Consider the following 24,030-nt stretch of genomic DNA (forward strand, 5'->3'; position numbering starts at 1 on the left):
TTACCACATAAATGCAAAGCTCCCAGCTGCGACTGCAGCCACAGCCATATAAATGTAGAAAAGCTCTTTGCCGAGCTAAACTCAAGATTATTCCTAGTTTGAACAAGTCTGCGACAGACAGGATGGATGATGCTTCATTTTGATTTTAAATTCTCATTATTTGGCAATTGACAAAAGAAAACAGCACCCCTCCTCTTAATATTCGAATCTGGTAAAGTCTGTTAAATAAAATAAATGACCAAAGCAATGTTTTTCTTTGAAATTAGAAAGAAATCCTAGGTTGGCAGTTTTTCTCAGAGTTTTTTTTTTGGTTAAAAAAGTGATAATTACAACAACTAATGAATCCCTCCATTTTTTGTATTCTATTGCACCAATAAAATATCTGGCTGCAACTAACATTTATTTCAATTGATGGTCAGTCTGCCAAATATTTTGTTGATTAACCAATCAGGCTGATGTTGAAAATATGTTTTCATTTCCATGTCATGAAGGGTTAAAGAAATCTGATAAAAGGCTTATATTCAGAGAATTCGGATGATTCTGGGTGTATTTTACAATTTCTTCTATATTCTATACACTATATTCTATATACTATATTCTATGTCAAAATCCCTGCTGTGAAAAATATTGTATGTATAATAAATTAGTTACTGTTATGCTTAAACCACATTTATCTTTATTTGGTTCAGATTTAACATGGATAATCCTATTCATACAAGATATTGACATGGCCTGTGAACTGGGTGTGATTTGTTTTGCACTTGACATTTCTATTCCCTCATTCTGGATGCGGAGGAAGCCACTTTTTTGTAAATAAGCCTTAAACATTGATTGCCGCATGTAAAATGTGTTTAAGCCCATTTACAACACACTTCCTGCTTTCTTTTTGGTCCATCCTTGCACGTGCTTTTTCCCTGCTGCATGTTTGACATGCACATTGATTAGCGCGCAGGTGTCAGGCAGGTGCAGCAGGTGCTTGTAGGTATCAGGTTTTTGTTGGTGTGAGACTGCGTTTGTGCGCGCGTGTGTCTTCGAAGAGATTCGTCCACCTGATCGCTGTCACGTTCAATCACCCGCACATAAACGACAAACGTTTACGTGGCTAAAATCACCTCGCATAGTCAACGATGCCTTTCGACGATGTATTTCTCAAAATGCGCCACATGTTAATTCTTAATTGAATGCCCTTTTGTGCGTGTTTACCTGTGAGTAGCACCAGCGCGGCCAAGCAGGCGAAGGCGGAGGCGTCCAGGTTTAGGCTCTGGAGATGAGTAGAGAAGTCTCGGATGGAGTCCAGCCATTCTCCAAAGCCGCGAAGGCACTGGAACCTGTGCAGCACCAAACCGTTGCAGAACACCAGCTTGTCCTCCGACAGCATCGACCTGCCAAGAAGTAGGAAATGTGCAGGTTGTTTACATTAAGGGACTTTTTACACCATTCATTTATTTGCTGTAGCACTTGCTTTCAAAAGGGTCATGGCTGAGTCTATTCCGGCTGACACTCTTGACTTGTCACCAGTCAATCACAGGCACGTAGAAGCATTCATGCTTACTTTTAGACACGCACGTGGACATCTGGAGTAGGGGTATGAAATCCATTCTTTTAATGGGCCATATTGAAGCTGCTGCTTCCCTCTGAGGGACTTTATGACCATCAAAACCATTTAATGGATAATCACCTCGGCATATCTTTAGTACATATCGCTAGTATCATGTCACCTTTTGGTGAATTTGATATTTTAAAATAAATACTCACTATTGCTCAATCCACATGCGTGAATAGTATTTTTTGTCAGTGTTAAACAAAAGACTTGCTTTTTGTCACAATGGTAATAGTAGGGAACGTGAAACACAAGTGCCACTACAGTTGACTGCTGTTATGTTCTTTTTTTAACAAAATATTGAATGTAAACTTACAAGTCATAACTAGAAATTAGACTTTTGACAATTGTATACAAATTTTGGTCACATGTTGACTGTAAATAAATTGGCGTAAATAGACTGCCTAGACTGGTCCATCTTCAAATCAGTTATTGTTTTTTTTTGTTTTGTTTTTAAATTTACTGATGGTTAATTGACTCCCAAATCAAGATTGTGTAAAACCTACCACGAATACTTGTTATTTTTTTTAAAGTGATAATAATTTAAAATTTCAGTCCACTTTTTTCCCCCAAATGGAAAGGACAAATCCATTTAGCAAGAAATGAGAAGCAGACATTGTATTATCTTGCGTTTGACACCAGGAATTGAGTCTTCAATGAACAGAATGGTGTGTTTTCGTAGTATTTGATGAAGCCTCCACAACTCCAAAAACAAACTCCATACTGGAAGACCAGAATCAAGACTCAAACCCGAAACTCAGAGCTGTGAGGCAGACACGCACACCACTATCACTTCAAACAGCATTCTGTCCGAAAGCAATCTTCATTTAGATCACTATTGATGCCCCCTTTAACATAATCCTGGGTCTACTGGAACAAAGCAATACTGACTTGGCTGCACGTGCATTCACACACACAATTTGGACAAACATCAAACACCGGCAGGCAGCCGATTAAGATATGTGTTTTCCAAATTATCACGTTTTGAACCGTTCCCGCATTTCGGGGAATGCAGGAATGAACGTCTGGGATAAGGAGCCCAAATGGGTTTGACTTGAAAGTGCTTTGACCGCTGCGTGCGATGGAAATATGTCTTAATGAGGAAATGAAAAGGCTTCCTTCAGTTACTCATGACACAGAACCAAGAAGGAACGGGAGACTTGGAGCATGTGCATAAGCCATGCCTATAAAGCGCTCTTTATGAGTGCCTGACTAAACAGCATGCTTCCTACTTATTAGGAGCCTTCATAAATAGACCCCAAAACAAAAGGAAGACAGATGGACGACATAGGTAAAAGCTCAAATACAGAATGTTCTCAGGAAAGTAGTTTATACTCCAGAAACACTGAGAAAGGTGAAATCTCAATGAATGCTGTGCTACATTTTTTTTGCATGATCAGAGAGAAAATTGAGTGTCACTGATTTCCTGAATATTGTAGGCCAATATTAAGATAATCTTCTTATTGTACCCTTTGCAAATACTGACATTTCTAGACTTTGAACTGTTCCTGACGATAAAACTTGAATGATCCATTTGTTATACAACTTAAGACCTTGACTGCCAGGGGTTTTCCCATTACGCCCAGTTTATCACTATTAATTCAATTGGGGGATGTGAAAAAGTTTTCAATATGAGATTTCGACTGAGCTGAATATTTTTTGGAGGTTAAAATGAGTTGAATCTGTGAATAAATACATAAATATGGAAGGTTGTGTTATTAGTATCCATATTATATATAATAATAATCAATCAAACTAATTGTATATTGGTAAACCCATTCAATGCCAAGGACGTATTTGCACGTTTTTAGTAGAAATATAATCCCAGATAATTAAGTACATTAAGGATATTCATTTCCAGATACTCAAGTATTAAATCGATACTTGAGAATCTGGCATTGAATATCTGGACTCAGCAAAAAGAAAAAAAACGTGAAAATACATCCCTGGCATTGAATAGGTTAAAGGGTTCTACAGAGGGGAGGATAAACAATTACAGAAAATAAAGAATAGACTAATTTATGGCCAATGTGGCATCAAGCTTCCTGGGGATTTGCATCTAAAACGTTGGTTATTCAAACCGATTTTGGTTAGGATGTAATCAGAATGATCAAACTACAGCCCGGAGTGACATGGTTAAACAAAACATTCCAATGAAGAATCAGGAATGTGTGATGTCAGACATTGGCTAAATCAGATGAAATGCATTACAACTGGGAAAACTGTCTTCAAATTTGCATTTTACAGCATATTAAATCAGATTTCAACCACCAGTCAGATGTGACGCATGTATCTAAGGACGCTCTTGTACCAGAGCACAGAGAGTCCCTATCCTCGTTATATACGGTCGGATTTCTGCCACACATTCCGCTCACCCCTGACGACGCGTCGCCACGGCAACCCGCCCAGAAACTGTTTGGTGACGGGGGTGCTCGTACGAGGAGTGACAAGTAAATTTACACGCACTCTGACGAACATGCAGACATAGGCTCGTATGAGGGGGGCCCGACAGGTGTGGGGGTTCAATGCGGGGTCGCCGCAGCATCAGCGCTAAATAGGGGCTGCATGGCAAAGCTCTCACAGTGCCATGTGTGCTCCATGAGTATGTGTGTGCGTGCGAACGAGGTCGCCATGAGTCCTGTGTTTAGGGTGATTCACCGTCCCAGCCTGAGCTTTCTCCTCCTACTGGAACTGTGATGCCACCACCCATCTTCTACCCACCCTGCACCTGGACATGGCAGGGTGCAGCAGAACAAAGTCGTACATCATCAGTGTGTGTGCGTGTGTTTGGGTGAGTAAGTGTGTCTGACTGTGTTGGTTTTTTGGCCCTAGACGACGGCCGGGACAAAAGGATGAGCTTGTAGGCCGAGCACCCTCCTCGCCGTAAATTCAAGCAGCCGCATGCCTTGCCAGGGCGGAGGGGTAACCCCGGGCGATGCGAAGGCTCAGGATGGCCCGGGGGGAGTCCTAATGGCACCGAACTGCCGTATGTGAAACGAAGGCCGTTTTTTTTTTAATGTAAGTCAGCTGAATCGAGCATGAATTTCCTGCTATAACTCGTCAGATGACCTGCTTTTTAGAGGTCCTGATCCCGTCAACCCCCCCAACACACACACACACACACACAGAAACGCACACAAAGCCCGCTTGTGCGTCACTTATCAGGAGAGCGGAACTCTGTGGGTGTAGCTGCTGTCAGACACCGACTCCATTCATAATTCCCTTCATATGGTTGACCATTCAAGCTTCAAAATCAGATACACTAAAACAGCAGTACAGTTAAGCGCAAGCTGTCCCTGAATCGAGTTGTAAATTCGAGGAACGATTTAAGAGGACTTCATGGCGAACGTGACTTGAGCAAAATTTTAATATGAAATACAATTGTGTGGAATAGTTAAAAACTAGCAATAAAGACAAGATTCCTTTTATTATGCTATTTGTGTACCATTTAAAATCGTGCAAACCGATTACTGAGATTTGCATCAGAATTCATTAGGCAAACTTAAGGACAATTGTCTAAAATTTGTGCTATATGGGTCATATGCAAATGTGAAGATTTGAGATTTCCAGAACCATTTTTTTCAGCCCAATACCAAATAATACACTGATATAGAAAACCAACAATGCTAGTACTTTTGATATATATACTGGAAATCTTTGACAGAAAATTGTGAACAAAGACCTTTCTTTCCGAAGCATATTATAATTGAAACGACAATGTGTCAAATTGTCGCAGTTTAGTACTAAATATACTAGGAGTACATGTGAGATTCTTTTTCTTCTTAAGTATCTGTGGCTGGTATCAGCAGCCTCCATGAGTACTCAAACACCTCAATAATACTGGTACTCACCCATTCCTAATATAGATATTGTAATATGCGTTTTTGTTTTTTAATCATTTCAGTTCTCCTGATATTTTGGTAACATATGATGCACTCCAACAAAGCATTCCACAAGATTTTACGCACCTTCTTTTATGTTACAATGTTAGCGAGCTAGCTATGCTTACATCCTGAAAAACTGCTGGTGTGGTCGCTTTAGAGTGCCTCGTCTGCCAGGAGTGCGCACATGTCGAAGAGGGAAAAGGGTAATTGCGAATAGGGGCAGAAAAAACTTCGACTTAATAGATAGTGTTTGGATGGGGCCTTTGGTTTGATGTCAAACACCTCTTTGTTATGATATGGAAAATTACTCTTGCTGGGTTCAACCTTGGCGGTCTAGATTCTACTTAAAATATAGAAACATATTTTTGCAGAGAGTTGGTCTGCATGAGGGTCAATCATCTGGTGTGTGGGTAACTTTTTTTTTTCCGATTCTCCAGTTACTTTCTTCTTACCTGTGAGCCAATCGCAAGACAAACAGCTCCAGGAAGGCGGAATCTATGAGCAGGCTCTGATCGTCCCGCTGGAGCTCAGAGAAGCCTGGCAGCCGCTCGGCCCAGCACCGAGTGGTCTCCATCGAGATGGTGAGGAGCCTGTAGAACAGGTGGATGTGTTCTGCGTCTGAGGAGGAGGAGGGAGGGTCGGCCGCGCTGAACTGCGGCACGGTGGGAAACAGCACAGAAAAGGAAAGAATGTTGACGTCTGTTTCGAGTGTCTCACCGGACACGCATTTGTCTCCCTGTCGGGGTACCTGGCTGTAGTCAAGGTCGTGGGGTGTGCAGTGCGAATAAGCCCTGAGCAGAGCGGAGATCAGGCTGACGGGTGGCGATGGAGGGGCCACTTCTGTCTGCAGGGGGCTCTTTGGTTTGGAGGGCAGACGCCCACGACGCCCCTTCAAGCTGTCGGTGCGCACCACTGTGGAGAAAAAGAGTCACTGTGAGGGTGAATAAAAAAGAAACCGTTTGGCGTCCCAATCATCACACAATCATTACACAACATAAACAAGGTGTGTCCTCGAGCTGATAAGTTAGCAGTATTTTTCCAGAGGTGGAAAAAGAGACTGAAGGGATGAAAAAGAGCATTCCCACACTGGAGGCTAGCAGCCAGCAGGTGGCAGTGTGAGTTGTGGCTTTACACTTGCTGGGAGAGACACTGTGTGATTGAGGGATCAGTGTTGCCAACTAAATTTCAGGAGATTTTACTATTGGATGATGCCAGTGGGTGAAGATGTCGTCGCATGATTATGATATAGATAAATGTAGATTACATAATGGCATTATGTGGTGTTATGCAAATTACTTTTTAATAGCTAATTATTTATAGTTTGTTTATCATAGTTTACAATACTTTCCACATAAAGTAAATGTAAATCTAAAAATTAGTAAGGTGATATGGGTCAGCGTCACGGTGTCTAAATATTTTACTCAAATAATAGCATAAAAGTAGAACAATAGTACTTACACAGTTTGCACTGTAAGATTTTCTAAAAATGTGTCGTTAGGGACACGGTCATGAAAAATGAAAGATGAAAAATGAGTGAATTTAGTTTGTTTGCAAACACATTTTAAATTTCAAACGTGATATGAAGTTTAATTCAAATCAAATTCAAATTTGTAACATCATTTATATTTAAACAGGTTCCAAAAATATTCGAGGGGACTATAAAAGTTGCTAAATCTAGCAACAAAAACGTTAAATTGGTATCAATCAGATTGAACCATTTTGATCTGTTTATTGTCCAAGACAGTGCTTTTCAGTTATATTTTGCCCTCCCGAGGAAAGAGAAAACACCCCCCCCTTACCACACCGAGCATTAATAAGATTATTATCTATAAAAGTTGCATAAATATAACTAATACTGTATCTGCATTGATACTGCATTGACACAAGGAAAAAGCGATTAAGAAAAACTTTTAACAACTTTTATTTATGTTTTTTACAGCATTTTTACAGGCTAAAGGTTTGTCTAAGCAGCAAAAAACCCAAGTGCATCAAAGTTCCTGAAAATAAAAGATGCTAATCCTTATTTTATCACAATTCCACATCACATGGCAATAAAAAAATACTTTTCCCTGTGTTTCTTAAAGATAATCCTCATGAATTATCTGTTTGTGGGTGTGTCATTTTCTGATCTCCAAAATTGGTCATAGGCAACAATCGTGTGTATTAATCATGCTCAATATTTACCATCAATGTTTTTGTGGTCACATTGAGTTAGGCTGTTGTGATTGTGACCTGTAAAGGAACACTAGCCAACTCGGAAGTGAGCTGAAGCTAAGCACTTGATGATTTACTGGATTTAACTCTTTACCTTGAATTCTTGTTATAAATCCTGTGGGATGAAATAATAGAGGACAAGGACTAGGACACAATAATAGAGCTACTCTACCCTTGTTTCCCATATGCAACTAGAGACATGGATTAGTGTGGATGATTGTGTTTATGAAGAGTATTCCTACCTTCCTTGACCATGCCCACACTCAGACACTTCTGGAAGCGGCAGTACTGGCAGCGGTTGCGTCTCCTCTTGTCCACAGGACAGTTCTTACTGGCCAGACACACATACTTGGCGTTCTTCTGCACGGTGCGCTAGACAAGAAAAAAAAAGACCAAACGGACATTCCGATAATCAGCCTCCAAACACAATCAACCACCAAATATTTGATAAGTTAAATTCAATTCAAGCGCTCCCCTCCTTTGCTGGCAAAGAATGAAAGCAGAAGCTCGCAGGTCAGTTTTTAATTACGCGCTGAAAGCCGACGCTGACATCAGTATAATTAGATAAAATTAATTTCCCAACAAGCGTCGCCTGCAGGGGGGACAATTTTATTAGCGCGGGGTTTGACAATGGCGCCCGCGTGCGTGGCGTGCTGAGGAGGCTCCCGCGAGACAGGCGGCAGGAAGGAAGGAGCTGCGTGATCAGATTGTTTGTGAAGCTCGCGGGTCAGCTCGTGGCCCCCTCGGGGGCCTCTCGGGTCGCGCCTCGCTCAATGGGCCCCGAGGGAGCTGTTTTCTCCTCGGCTGGTTCGCGCGATTATTACTGACCTTATTAAAATGAAATCAGAAACGGGCCACGTGGGGACCGTGTGTGCTTCTCGCGTGGACAACAAAAACAAAAATGGTAGCGATTGTCTTTGCGCTCTCGCGCACGAGGACGTGGCCATGCAAAAATTACACTTAAACTGCTTTACTCTATGTAAAGGAATTCCTCCGCATATCAAAAACAATAAAATTTGGGGTGGATGTCACAAGATGGGTAATAATATGAATGACCAAGGTCCAATTAAAAACGTTTACTCTATTTGGGAGTGTTTTCATTCAGTGAAAGAAATGTAGAAAAACATGCTTTTCTTGTTTGGGAAAAAAATAATTACATCTCAGGCATTTTTGTGACGGTGGATACTGACAAAAGAGCGAATTTGATTGTTTTGGGGCTAAAAAGAAAACGAGTCAAAAATGTGGACAAACGTGCATTTCAAGATTGACATCAAGAAATAAAGCCATTACAGGGCAAATTAGCCAGTGCATTTGGCCCTGCTTTTTCTAAGAGAAGTCGAGCCAAACTGTGTTTTACATTACTCAAAGGGACAGTGTGTAAGATTTAGAATGTTTTTCATTAAAAGGAACAAATTAAATGATTGTATATTTCAAAAACTTGCAAATGAACGTGTTCTTCATGATCAACAGTATGTTTTAAATATAATCATCGATCTAGCTATCATTAAGTTATATTACATGGAGAGTAAAATCCACCAGTTTCCATACATCTCAGGAGAAGGCCATTTTGCCACTTGCTGTCAACTGAAATTGACATCACAGTTGTGCAGGGATCAGGTAACAATTAATCACGGCTCATCCTGCAAACATCACATGACCAAGCTCAGAAAACAGGTGAGTCGAGACTGGATGTGCCCAGAGCAATTGTGATGTTACTTTCAGTTGACAGCAAGAGGTAAAATGGCCATCCACTGAGAACGAATACCTGTACCTACATTGATGATTCCTGTCATTTTACATAAGCTAATTCAACTTTGTGAGACTCCAACGGTAAATCAGACTCACTGGAGACCATGGAAATCATTACTCTCCCAACATATGTGTCTAATTATACCCCCGCATGACTGGCAGATTGATATGTAATGTAATAGGGTGCTAAAGCCATATGTGAGCTGTTTCCATGGTGTCCCATCATCCCCATGTTTTTTTTTTCTCTTTTCGCGGCCAGTAACACTCATAAAAATTTTCAATAACTACCTCAATGTCTCTTATACGTCACATAAAAATGAAATGGGGACACAGGTAAATAGGGGCGGCAGTAACATTAAAGGGTGCTCCAATGACCCCATGCCTATTGGTTCAATCTCCATTAAGAGAGTGCATGTTTTTGTCCACCTGTTTGAGTATGTGTGCATGGCTGTCTGTGTTTGTTGTGGTGACTTTGCTAACCCAAGCAGGGTGGAGTGAATATAGTGTCTCGACATAGGTGCCCTTGGTGACCTCCATTAGACTGTATGTGCAGGTAGATACACATTTATTTTTTTTCCAATCTTAATGAATGCAGTTTAAATAATAAAAAAACATTTCCATTCGATTATTGTAAAGCTTGCTTGGTAGACAGCCTAGGGTGTATGTACGTTTAATCCTAAAACAGGCTTGGGTGTAAGGATGCAAAAAAAAAAACGATCATTCTTGTGTACACTCTAAAAAATGTTGGGTCAAAACACAAATGGAGTCAAAAGGGGACTAACCTACAGTCGTTTGGGCTAAAGATAACCCAGTTTGGGTCAAAACGGGACCTACAAAATAACCCAAGGCTGAAACCACATGAATAAGGCACCAAACAATTTTTTGGTTGTTGTTTTTATTCATACCCAATGTTGTTTTGCCGCCTGCATGGATCGAACTTTGGGTCGTTTTGTATTTTATTCATTTAACCTAACAGTTTAGGTTAATTTGATGCTTCTCAGGAAGGTTTAACTCCCCAACTTTCCTCTATAAAGATCGTCTTCTATAAGAATTGTATAACTGCTACACTTATACAATTGTATCGTTAACAATAACAAAAAAGCAACAAGTAAACAAGTAACAATTTTTTTTAACTTTTTATCCATAAAAATAACTTAAAGTGCATCAAAGTGTCTGAAATAAAAACAAATGTCAATGCTTATTTAGCGTAAACTACTGTAAACAGTTTTGACCAACTGACCTGAAAAACGTATTAAATCAATAAACAATCATACACGTAACTTGATCCGAACCATTTAGAGGAGCACCGATATCTTAAAAAATTCAACTTGAAGAAAAACATGTAAAACATTCTGCTGATTTTTAAAAAAAAATCACATTAATCTTTAGTGTGATTTAGAAAAAAAATGTTGACAGCAGTTTTAAAAGGTTTTAAATCCCGCACAATTTGACAATGAGATTGCCACTGCACCACCTAGTGGTTTTAATGTGCAATCACACTTCACATGGCAAAAGCAAAGCCTGTTCCCCTGGCACCCCCCCCCCCCCAATAATGTGCTGTATATTACTGGTCCTATATAGTTGTAGGATGCTGTACTCAAATTAAATAGTAGTAAATTAAATTCATGAAACATAGGCCACAAATGACTAGAATTAGGGGGACATTTCTTGACATTATACAATATTTGTCTGAAGGAGCGACTACATTGTCTAACTTGTAAAAGCATCAGAAAGCGAAACTAATGTGGCTGTTGTGTGGGAGAGACTTCCTTTAAGAAAGTAAAAACGAGAAAAAAAAGAAGGTAAATGTTGATTTGGATGAGTTCAATGGACTATATTACCGAACAAGAAGCACACACGCTGTGGGTGCTGTGGGAGCAGCACGAAGGCATGCAGAGGCAGATTCTTGACATGTAACATGTGCTAATAGCTGCGGTTTAAATTAAAAGCCTTCGGGGACTTTCTTCCCCGCCTCCCATCCTCTGCATCTTAATCAGGGGCAATAAGAGCTTTGTGCTCTGTGTCCGTCAAGTACAAGTTTGGTGCAGCCCAGATTTATAGCTTGCAGATTTCATGTGCATGTTTTTGTGAACTGATTCAATTGTTTCCAGTATGGAAAACACATGTGTACAGGGATTTTTTTTTCCAGCCCGCATCGATGTTTACATTATTTTAGTCAATAATAGTAATTTGTGTGAACCCACCAAAATCAGGTTTATCTAAAAACCGAGCTCAGTATTGAGCTCCAAAATTCTCAGCCGGAATTAATGGACATTTTTCTGCCCAAGTAATAAAATAAGAAAGGCTAACTTATTTGAGAGCTCCAATTAATTTACTGTGAAAATGTGTTTCAAATTGCACTGATGAACTAACAATAATTTTACATGCTAATAACTCTCCGGTTATAATTGAATCATAATCTATTTTTAAGGGACAATAAAACCATTATGATAATGGAGCGTGCCTGATAATATGGAAAAGAACATGTGTACCGAACGCTAGCTGTAGCAGTTGCAATTCCACTAAGAAATTAAGTGCATTCACAATTGCTGTGTCTCTACCAGTGGATAAATGCACAAATGTGATGAGTGGCTTCGGCAGTAAGTGCGCATGAGAGGAAACGAGACTTGATAGGCAGCAGACAGACAGACCCCCTCCGGCGCCGCAGCAACCAGACACTGCTGTCATTAATTAGTAAATAAAAACAAATAGTGAAACTAATTGAAAAGAATGATAATCATTTACACCAACCATAGGCATTATTCATTTTGCCGCATTTGTACTCTCTATTGATTGGACTTCTAATTTTGCTCTCTTGCAGCCAGCAACAATACAGGAACATATAACAAATAATAATCATAACACTTGTGTGCGTATGAAATGATATATATTTTGAAAACATTGCAATTCATTTGTACATCGTTGACTATGAATTCGTAAACATGCTTAGTAGTGTGGCCGTAGTGCAAAGTGAGTTTGGTGTGTGGTATAGAGCGTACATTAAAAAGTAAAAACAAGTTTGACTAAAAACGATCTTGAGCACTGTGTGTGAGTGTGTGTGTGTTTGTGGTCACATGGTACGTGGGATATGTGTTATACTCAATCTATAATGTGACTCATATCATAAGCGCCGCATCTAATTATTTAGCCCGCTGATTCAAAACAAACTAAGATGGTGACAATACTGTATAAAGGAGAATGCTGCTTGTAATATACGCTCGCTATATTTTATTTGGAGTGGCTGTGCGTTAAGGAGGTGGAGGTGGGGGATTTTTTTCTTGGTTGTCTTAGAGAGAGCGTGTGTTCTCACATAAATCTCACACTCACACACACACAAGCCGTGCACACACTTTGGTCACTTGGTTGCCGGGAGCGACGACCTCTGTGGGTGTTCTGAGCTTTCATAATGACTCTTCAGACAATTTAAAGCGGGGCTCAAGGTTGGGGCGACTTCAGTTAAATACAAGAAAATGACTTACAGGTTACAGCTTGTTTGTCATATTTTCAGGTTGAAAGTACACCTGCTGGTGTGACTTTTTTTTTTTTGAATGAGAGGCTACATTAAATTTATGATGTGACATTGTATTCAGGTAAGAGCTATGGAGATAACGTTAGGTTCTCGAACCTCTGAACTCAGGGCCGAAAGATGATTACAGTAGTGCCTTGAGAGAGGAGTGGCATGACTTTTTTGGCACGGGGGCCATCATTCAGCTGATTTTTTGCCTTAACTCATGAGAATTTAACTCGCTTCACTAAAAGCAGCAGGTTTGTTTTTTCTTGTTGCAACAAAGATTGTTGATCGATGGTACAACAATACTCACAGGGATATATTCTTTATCCTCTATAAAAAATAATACACAGTAACTGCAATTTGCAGTCATGTGCTGTCAAACCTTATTCGTTCGCATGAGCGTATTATACTGGCCATGAAGGCCAAGTTGCACACAGCAAAAGTCAAGAACAAGTCAAGATAAATGAACGTTTTTTTTTTTTAATCTAGATTGTCGAAAATTATTGTCACATGTTGCATTCTATTCAATTATCTTCTTAGTTTTTTAATGAGGTAAATCCGATAGACAGTTTTTCTTTCTTTACATTATGCTTTTTTTTTTTTTTTTTTTAGGATGCTATCATGTATTAATGTCATTTCTGTTTCTTTCAAAGGGGATTCTTTTTGGTTTGTTTTTGCGATACAAGAGATCTTGTAAAATATAATTGAAAATCACTGATTTAACCCAAGGCGGGGTTTGTTATTTTGATCTCGCCGTGCATATTGAATTTTGGGAGGCTCAAGAGCCGACACTGGTTAACATTTTAGACACGTATACTAAACTTGACGTCATTTGATGTAATGGGAGAAGATGTACATGGCCCTAAAGGGACCTTTTGGAATTGGGGTTTAAAACCAAAAGTAGCTGGTCCAATGACTTGCTGTGGCAAGAGAAAGTTGCTTCTTCTTAATCCACTGTTAGCTTGAACTCAGCACAGGTAGTTTTTATTCCTGTTAGATGAGAGATGTGGACCCATTGTGTCAGGTCAACTCCTCAACTTAATGTGTTGGGTATAAATAGCCCAGCATTGGGTCAATTCATTTAGAGTGGGCTAGTTAATTTACACTATTTGTCTTCTGTTCCAGCAACTTTATGAGTGTGAGTGTCTTTTTTTTTTTTTACCTTGAAGAAGCCTTTGCAGCCCTCACATGTGCGGACGCCATAGTGCTGGCAGGCTGCGTTGTCCCCACACACGGCGCAGGTGCCCTCTCCTTGCGGGCCGCGTGGAGGGGGCGAAGGCAGGCTGTCCCCGAGTAAGGGGCCGCAGGGGCCGAGGGCCAGGGAGCGGAACGCCAGGCTGGTGCCCCCGGCCCCGCGGTGCAGCTGGTACATGGACTGCTGCTCCAGGGGCGGGCCGTGAGCGTGGGAGACGGAGGAGGATGAGGAGGAAGAGGAAGAGGACGTGCGGACCAGGCCTCCTCCTAGGCTCTCGTAGCCCCCCACGCTGCCTCCGCTGTGGGGCGGCGAGTGCTGGTAGAAGTGCGGAAAGCGGGGCGACTTGAGGGAGCCTGTGTCCAGGCTGGAGCCCATGGAATGGGGGTGCGATGGGGGGACCAGGGAGTGTTCCTCCCAAAGGAAAGAGGTGCCAGGCTGTGGGGGCATGGAAGGGGTGGTGGGCGTGGAAGGCGGTGACTGTTTAAAGTACATGGCGGAGGAGGACAGGGCCTCCAGTTGCGGCGCAGTCGGGTAGCTGTCCTCTTCCTTCTTGATGGTGGGCCGATGCGGGGGCATCTGGTAGAGGCAGGACGATTTGGGCTCGTAGCCCCCATCCACAAACACGTTAAAGCTGGGCAGGGAAGTGGTGGCGGCCGCGGCCGAGATCTCGCTGCCGCCCAGGTCCAGCTTGGTGTAGTCGGAGGTCATGAGGTCAGAGGCGTAGCTGTCGCCCTGGTAGCCGAAGGACTGACCGGAGTAGGCGGAGCTTGGGGGGGTGGGCCCGTACTGAGCCTGCACACAGGGCATGTCTGAGGGGAGAACACAACACACGAGGATGGTTAAGAGGCAGCACGGCACGAGTAACTAACAGGATATGATTAAAAAACTCTAACAAGATGTTAGGGGTATCATTAGTTGGGAAGGTGAATGCGATGATATGCCAGTTAATCATTTTTTGGAAGAGGGAAGCGGGACTTTAACAAGGATTGATGCAGCACAGCAGAGTAAGGCCAAGAGCTCTAAGAAAGACATGCATCATGTGAATTAACAGTCAAAAATGCGTAGCTCGATGGGAACAGACAGTTGTCAGAATTGTTGTGTTCCCCTACTGTATCATCAGTCACGCCCTGATATACTGCAGATTTTTGAGCGAACCTTTTGATGGATTTTTACAACAGAGTATGCAAGCAAGCCTGAATTTAGAGCTGTGTGAATTCACAGTACAACCGTGCCGCAACATGCTGAAAATTCTGATACTGATCTTTCATTCTCTTTTATTTCTATCAATTTCACAGTAAACTTCACCTGGGAATTACAAGTCCACATTTGTAGCAAGCCGGCATTCCCTCTTATTTGGAGAACTGCACAAGCAAGAGACTAAAAAAAAAAGGTTTTAAGGCCTTCCACAAGTGCAGCAGAACTAGAGCAAAAATGCCCTTCATGAATCACACCACACACCAAGCAATTGACCGTAGCACACGTAATCAAACAGCTGCAAGTCAAAGACACCAAACACTAGTGTTCTATCAGGCTTTGAAGCACCATAAATTACTGTACTAGTCTTTTATAGAATTACAGAGGCACAAGGCAAACATACATCTTGCATATATGGTAACAATTCAGTATGAGGAGAGCAAATGGTTAAGGAAATTTGAATTGAGTGGATAGATGGGATCTCCCCACTCCTCAACTGCTCTTATGTAGTTTGGAAACAGAGATTCCCCACACTTCACTTTTTACCCACAGGTATACTGTATATTGCTTTTGTTTGACGGAATCCTTGTATCTCCAAAAACATCACTGTTAAGGAAAATTGTTCAACCATAAACGTTTAATTGTGAAAGTTAGTAAATTATTTTTAACACTTCAGATAGGTCACTAATTTGTAAATAAATAAAAAAAAAAGAAAATAGAAATTCATTTAAATGTGACAGAGGTTTTGGCTCAACGCCAGCAATAGGAAATTATAAATATAGGTAATTATTATTGTAAAGTACAGGACAGTATACTGTGTATGGAATATTCACATGTCTTGCAAATGGCTGCTTGAATCTTGCTATTCGCTCACAATTTAGTTTTTGTTGTGAATAATCAAATAATATGACACGAGATTTTTTATTGGCTGCGGCATCTGCATTGAGGTGTAAACTGGTTCAAGAATCTTGCACACTGCGCGTTCTCTCATGTCCCCTGTAAGATATTTCTAAAACTTTCTTTTCATATCTGGGATTTATACCTTTCATGTTTGGGTGGTAAATGTATGAGGGTTCACTTTACCTCGCATAATTAATGTGAATACATCCATTTACTCTTGTCTCCGCGGTATAGATGTTAGGGTTGCCCTCTGCTTGTCCGTCAAATCAAATTAGAGAGGCAAAAGCGGAAGGCCTGGACAAGTTCATGACTTCTCTGTGAGAGTTAGTGAGAGAGATACTAAGGCAGATAATATTAACTAACAATAGAATGCAATAAATGGTTTTGCTGGATGCTTGCATACACATGCACAAACAAAAGCTAAATTCAGCAGACGCCAGTCGCAATGGCTTCCTTCTGATTCGATCTGGACAGAGCCACACCTGATTTGTGTGTTTAGTGTATATCCTTATCAAACGCCTTTACGTCATGCACCTGCACGTGTGTGTCTGTGTGTGTGTGCCGACGTGAACTGTCAACACAACCACTCTACCATTGACACCCTCATGCGCACCGAGTACCGTAATAACCGCCGTCATGTTTGTCCAGTTAAATATGGGACATATTAGCCTGGCTGTGGGTAAAGCACATACAGATAGTTCTGTCCACTTATACAAATGCAGACCGGGGCTTTTAACGGCTGTTTAAAGGTCATGGGTTTATTAAAAGGCACAAAAAACATTGAGTTGGTAGTCGAAAGTCGGTGACGCCCGATGACCGTCAGGAGCGTTACTCATGGCGGAAATAGGTGGAGAGGCACAATAATTTGCGTTTTTATAGGACAATGACATTATTCCTCCTGTGAGGCCTTGAAAAGCTCAAGGATGACTCACACTAACACACACACACCCACACAAAATTATACATAAACATTCATTTATCAATTCAGCAAAATAGAGGGACTCTTTCTCGATAATGATTCATTTTGTTTTTTCACAAGATCTTTAAAAGAATGATCCTGATGACAGGCAAAGCTCTGTCAAGAGGGGTTAACCCCAAAAAAATATCAATAGAAACTCTGAGGTCATAAAATTCCAAATTCATTTTCAGGAAAAACCTGTCACTAAAGTTGTGCTGCAAACAATGCGAGAATTCAGGTAACTGAGCACCTTAATAGTTTTTTTTCTCAAATATGTTTTGCCTTAGCTCCTACTTTTATGGATACTTTTATCACAGCGAGCAACATGTGATAATGATAACCACATTACTAAAAAACAAGGACTTCATGAAACAGCAGCATGAGTTTATTTGTTCCTGCTGCAGAGTCAAATTTGGCCATGTCAACAAAATTAAAAACACACAAAAAAATCTCTTAACGCCACATTGTTAATATATTCATTTGTCATTACCCTTAAGTTAAGGTGTGCCTTTAGATCTCTATTTTTATGACAGGTGTGAATCAAGCAAGGCACATGATGTATATATGTGCAGAAACAGGTTCGACCAAATATTGCTAGTTTTGCTGATGAGTGTTAGCCGGTCGATCTGGAAAATGGAGGGCAGTGCTGCTGTAGGAGTGGTAACAGCCGCCTTCAATCATGGCCAGTCAAAATAGTTCCTTTCATTCTCTTTCAATGCAGTGTGATATTGGTGCACTCGTCGTGATATAGCAGATCCGCACCCCCCCCACCCCCCCCCCCCCCACCCCGCACACACACACTCACATATTTATAAATAAAATATGTTCTTGTAAACCACTTGTCTACCCTACATTGTCTACTACGATGTGGTCTGAGCAGTTGTACGATTTTGAGAGAAGTTATTCTTATTCAGCCATTTCAGCGGAAAATAGTAAAGTTTCTATATCATCTACAATTATATTGATAACTACATTATTTTTCATGCACAAGTACTAACCTTAAGAACTTCCTTTGTCACATGCTGTCACCTGAAAATTACATCACATGTGCTTATTTTTCAGATAACGATCATCACGGCAAACCTGGTAGCTGTCAATGACCAAACCATTTTTAGTCCACAGCAAATGGATGAATAGTGTCACTAAGCAAGGCACATTTTGCCAGAGATTCTCTGCCAAATTGGATAACGTGTGCAATGAGACCTGCATTGATATAAAAATTAAATAATAGGATATGCCAGCATTTGTGTCATCGCACATACATGCTGTCTATGAAACTTTGTGAAGAAAACTTGTACCTAAAATATTGCCCGTACAGTTAAGAAGGGTTGCAAGATTGAAACTGATTTTTTGGTTTTATTCCCTTTCTTTTTTCTGGGAAAAAAAACATGTTAAGACATGTACAAATTGGTGGTTCACCAGCTTCCTGAAATAATCTGTGTTCAACATAAGCAAATTTACTATATTTTAAAAACTACTAGGTCAAAAATTTCCGAGATCTTGCACCACTCACGCAACCTTCTGCTATGCAAGATGTCTTTTTTTCTTCCAAAGATATATGAGAAAATACAGGCGTTGTGGTGAGGAACTGCGGTCTCACGCCAACAGGTCGAGCCTCAGGTGGATTAAGTCACACCTGTTGTGTCACATCACTTTATGCACTTGCGGCAAGATGAAGGAATTAAGGCGGCATCAAACAAAAACATGTTGGCTGACTTCAAACTGCATCTATAGCCTCAGGTGAGAGACACTTGTGTCTTAAGTAAGTGTGCCTGTGTGTGTGTGTGTGTGTGTGTGTGTGTGTGTGTGTGTGTGTGTGTGTGTATGTGTGTGTGAGTGTGCAAATTCGCAGCGTATATGTGGTGTTAAGGATGTAAACATAAACCCGTGTACGCTCAATTCTGCCAAAAACAAGCACCAGCATCTCACAAGAGGAAAACCAGTAAAACTACCTTGCTCTGGTTTTGCCTTCAATATGCATCCCTCCCTCGGTAACACAGACGCGCGTACGTACGCACGCACACACACAGACACACGCATACACACACTCCTATGCACTCAACTGTGCAACACAACTTAAAAATGTGTTTTTGTCACGCAAAAAAATCTGTGACATCTACACCACTTTCAAATTGTTTTTTTTTTTTTTTTACATTCACGTGTGTGTTGGTGTGTGTGCGCGTGCAAGCAAGAGGGCAGACAACCCAAGCAGTCAGACGTACAAGTTGCGCAGCAGTAAAGCGAGGTGAAGGGAGACAGTCTCTAACCTCGAGGTGCGCATTTCAACTGGACAAACTGCAGCTGTTCCAAAAACTGAGTGCGCTTGTTCATTGTCAGAATGCCATAGATCTAACAAATAAAAACATGGAGGTTTCAATAATCAATGCAAAAGAAAAAAAAAACATTTTGGCTGATTTTTTAGGAGTCTTGTTTGCAGTTGGATTGCATCAAACACACTAGGACAACAAATAAAGCAAACTATGATTTAAGCGACTAGACAAAAGTAACCGAGAGCTAGTTGTTTGACACGAAATGATAAAAATTTATGGGTGAAGCAAAAGCTATAAATCACCCTATTTTACTCAGTGTAAATAATTGCTCACACATGACGATTTGACATGATATTTCGCTCGTTTGTTTGCCTAATAAGTCAAATGTCAGATCATTCAGCACTTGCCACACGCGCGCACTCTTGCGTTTTTTGCAAACATAAAAAGACAAAAATTCCCAATTACGTTTCAGCAAGATGGTCTGTTTTTCACACAGAAAGAAAGAAAGAAAGAAAGAAAGAAAGAAAGAAAGAAAGAAAGAAAGAAAGAAAGAAAGAAAGAAAGAAAGAAAGAAAGAAAGAAAGAAAGAAAGAAAGAAAGAAAGAAAGAAAGAAATGGAAAAGAAGCTTCGAGAAGACGAAGCTTTTGGGTCAGGTGTTTTACCTGGCGTGAGAGCTTCGCGCTGAATGGTGCTGGGTGTCCGGGCGCGTGGGGTGGCGTGGCTGCGGCCGGGTCGGTGCTCGTCGGGCTTGACGGAGGAAGGCTCTAATATCCGGGACTGCGAGCTCGGCTGTGGGCACGTTTCCGAACCTGAGTCTGAACGAGAGAGAGTACGACTTGGATCAGAGACCAGGGCAGTAACTGCCGCAATTGTTATTTTCCCGACACTTTATAAACTGTATTTTTTGGGAACCCTAAACATGAGATTTGACACCCAAATTAACATTATTTATACTACCATTTTCGCAGCGTGTATTTCAGCACGTAGGAGTGCAAAAACGTTCAGTGTGCATCCAAATGCCTTATGTGACCACACAATACAAACCAAAGTGAACACTTTTATATAAAGCTGCGGAGTGTGCAAGAAGAAGCTGCGGGCTTCTGATCGCCACCTTGTTGGTCTCTTGGGGTTTCATCCAGAAGGGGAGGCTGGCGGCATGACCCAACGCAGGCACACATGCATGCATGCATGCATGCAAAAGAAAAAAAGAGGAAGGAGAAGAAGTAGCAACTCCCGTGCGCCGTGCGCCTCTGGCTGCCTCTCACTGTGGTCAGACGCACCGCACAACAGGGATTTCAAGGTTTACAGCGCCCCCTTTCCGCCATATACGCCCTCTTCGTCAATCAGATTCTCCAAATTCGTACCCTCATGCTCTCGTGACCTATAACCTCGCTTGCAGGATTGAATCCGAGGAGATTTTAAGTTTCCCATCACTGGAGGAAAAGAATGAGTCTGATTTGGGGGAACTCCAATCTTAATGTGTAGCCCTAATAAATCATTTATATTACATTTTGAAGCAAGCACATACCATCTTTTGGCTTTTTGATCAAATAGAGCTCATGCCTTTTCGGCTCCAAATTTGTTTTCAGGCCAGAAAGTTGTCATAACACTAAAATTCATTAAGATAAACAAGGGAAACAGGAAACCATATCTTATATAATCAATAAAAAGACCTAACAACTCATAGTAGGATTTTTGTTTTGTTTTTGTTGCACAAACATTTGAGTAATTTCTCAATTCAGTTGAGAAAGCGACGTGTAGGAAGCCCTTCTTTGCCTCAGCGCGACCCGGTAACCATGAGAGCCGCTCGTAAGCCGCAAAACACGCACCCCGGAGCGCCGGTAAACCCCCGGTGCCGACTCGCCTCCCTCCCTTGCGCCAATAAAGCCGGACCGCGGCTTCTTTCCAGCAAACGGATACTTTTCAAAAGGGGCGAGAAAGCGACGTGTAAAACTATAACCAGGAGTGGACTGCAGTTTGACTGAAGGGAGACAAGTGACTCTTTGGGTCAACTTTTTAGTAAGACTTCAACAGGACACTAGAAGTGATGCGAGATTGAAAAAACAACAACAAAACTTGTTAGATTGGACCTTGAATGACAGGTCTGTTAGATAGTTTAAAAAGATGTTTAAAAAAATAATAATAATGAAAAAATTGCTAAATTCTTTTTAAAAGTCTTTCTTTATGAGGCATCCCATCTCCATGACAACCGGAGACGATCTGCTTTGCAAGAAAAAAACCCAACATATTGAATGGAACTCGTCTCGAAGCCGAGTCCGGCTTCCCACACGTTTACGAGCATTTGGACCACTCAGCGTATAAACCGGCTGAAAACTCATAATAACTGGACGCACTCTCGTGGTTGGGCACGTGGCTGTATAATTTTTGATAATCTTATCAAAGAATTGACTTACTGCTTTTCTGTGTAGGTTCCGTCTTTACTTGTGATGACAAGCCCGCATCAAGTATCCTTTTCCCATCCAAAACGATCAGCGAAAAGTCGAAAATGTAAAAACAAGAAAAAAGAAAAAAAAGAGAAAAAAGTGGATCGTGGAAAAACACGGCAAAAGTTTCTTGCTCTCGTTCTTATTGTTTTGTCAAAAGTAGTCTGAGTGTTTATAAAAATGAAAACTAAAAACACCTGAGTGGTCGAACGTGTGTCTGTGTCCGTCCCCTTTGTGAGCGCCACTTTGCAAAGTGTGCACTTTGTTTATGCGCGCCGTCTGAGGGAAGAAAGTCAAATAGTGCATTTATGTGGGCTCAGCCTTCACTAGAGCGCCTGGTATGCGCTACGTCAATGTGACGCCATGGGATAGGTGACGTCACTCCAAGTAACGCTCTCTCTCCCTCGCTCTCTGGCTCTCTCTCCTCCCCGCTCTCTCTGTACTGAGCACGCACACAAACACAGAGCAGAGCGAAGGAGAGGGATTCTACTGGTTGGTTTGGTGGTTGCTTTAAAGGGAGACCCTCGCCGGTGGGCGGTAGGGCCAGTTACGTTTCACTTCTCATTTAAAGACCAGAGGTGCTTTTTGACATGTTTGCTACATATTTGCACCCCGCCTGACAGTTCTTCATAAATGTGCGGTTAAAAAAATGTCCTTACCACCACGCTCGTAATACAAGCAGATAAGAGACTTATTCAAAAGTAACATATTACAGAGCTTGTTTTATTGGATGCAATTTATTTATTTTTCATAATCATTCACAATTTTAAATGTTGTTTAAGGGGATGGCATGGGCCACGCTTGGACACCAAATACCTACGCCCCTGTCTCTAATTCAGATTCTTAGGAATCCACCATGCCCAAAAAAACAAATAATCAGACAGAAGGTGTGACTGACGAGGTGTCAATTTTGACTCATTCCCAGGCACATTCATAGGCTGTGTGTTATGAAGAGCTTGAGGGGCTTGGATGAAACTATAATGGAATCTTTATTTCCAGTTTGCAACAAAATTAAAAAGAACGCTCTAGACAGACAGTAAAAAAAGAAAAAGAATCTATTCGCTTTTTGAGTTGAACTGACTCTTCATTTAAACATCAAAGTTGCAATATTTTGGTTGCAATAGTTCATATTTTGGTAAAATAGAAGTAAGGGTGCCTCCCAATTTTGCAAGCAGTTTTTGCAAACCGCAAATAGGAAAAGATTCAACCACTACAGTATTTTTTGGACTGGAATGCGCTACAAAATCAGGTATTTTGGGAATTTTCCATATATAGACTCACCATTTTATACAGCACACAGGGTTATGACAAGTAAACTAAACAAACCATGACAACAAAAGAGTAAAACATTTTGCAACTTCAATTTAACGCCCAAGTAGGAAAATATTAACATGCTCATAGCTTTAAACCTACAAAATCAATTTATCTTGTGACATTCCAAAATGATGCATGGCAGGTGTATTGGATGTACTAAATTGTCCTTAGGTGTGATTGGGTGCGTGATTGGTTGTTCATTTCTGCGTGCCCTGCGATTGGCTGGTAACCAGTTCAAGGTGTGTCCCACTTAGTGCACATTCTGTAGTCAGCTGGGATAGGCACTTGCAGGCCCGTGACTCCGGTGGGGATAAAATGATGAATGGATGGATTTTTCCGTGTAAAGAATTTTTAAATTGCCAGAGGCTTGGTTTTTTTCGGCTTGTACAAAAGGACACCGTGGGCATTTTTAACAACAAATCTTTGTTGCAGTTGGATACAACAAATAATTCTCTTAAATTCTAGAGAATTCCTAATTCTCTTATCTTGTTTTTGTGAATTTGGTGTGTTGTGGTACTTAAATGTCCTCAGAAAAACACAAGCATGGCTGTGGTGATGGAACTAGTCAGAAGCATAACCAAATGATTTTCTCTTTCCGGGCTTGAAATGATTATTGTTTCAACACCTTAAGCACTTTCTCCAATTTAAATCAGATTATGGATGATTTGTGCATGTGGAGAAAGGCAATGACGCACAAACAAAGTTAAACAGACAGTGAAAACACCCGTGACTCGTGGTTATCAAGCAGAAAATATGTTGTTTATTAAATAACATAAAATATAAACCAAATGTCATT

General features: G+C 41.0%; 1 protein-coding gene across 3 annotated transcripts in view; it reads right to left on the minus strand.

Annotated features, from left to right (window-relative positions):
- The window catches only part of LOC148426577 (nuclear receptor subfamily 4 group A member 3-like), a 26,051-nt gene extending 3,997 nt beyond the window's left edge, over nt 1–22,054 (minus strand). Inside the window, exons 1-7 of one of the 3 annotated variants that reach the window (XM_088411171.1) lie at nt 21,891–22,054; nt 20,139–20,291; nt 14,121–14,962; nt 7,941–8,070; nt 6,233–6,396; nt 5,937–6,136; nt 1,204–1,382 (exon numbers count right to left, since the gene is read on the minus strand). In XM_088411171.1, coding sequence (XP_088267297.1) covers nt 1,204–1,382; nt 5,937–6,136; nt 6,233–6,396; nt 7,941–8,070; nt 14,121–14,960 — 1,513 coding nt within the window. In that variant the 5' untranslated portion in view covers nt 14,961–14,962; nt 20,139–20,291; nt 21,891–22,054. Of the gene's footprint in view, nt 1–1,203; nt 1,383–5,936; nt 6,137–6,232; nt 6,397–7,940; nt 8,071–14,120; nt 14,963–19,472; nt 19,555–20,138; nt 20,292–21,890 lie in introns of those variants that run through there. The other 2 variants (XM_088411169.1, XM_088411170.1) reach the window with 2 other exon arrangements.
- Nucleotides 22,055–24,030: the final 1,976 nt, after the last annotated feature.

The sequence above is a fragment of the Hippichthys cyanospilos genome, chromosome 3 (assembly GCF_059441005.1).
Source record: "Hippichthys cyanospilos isolate Australia breed blue-spotted pipefish chromosome 3, RoL_Hcya_1.0, whole genome shotgun sequence".
NCBI classification, from domain to species: domain Eukaryota; kingdom Metazoa; phylum Chordata; class Actinopteri; order Syngnathiformes; family Syngnathidae; genus Hippichthys; species Hippichthys cyanospilos.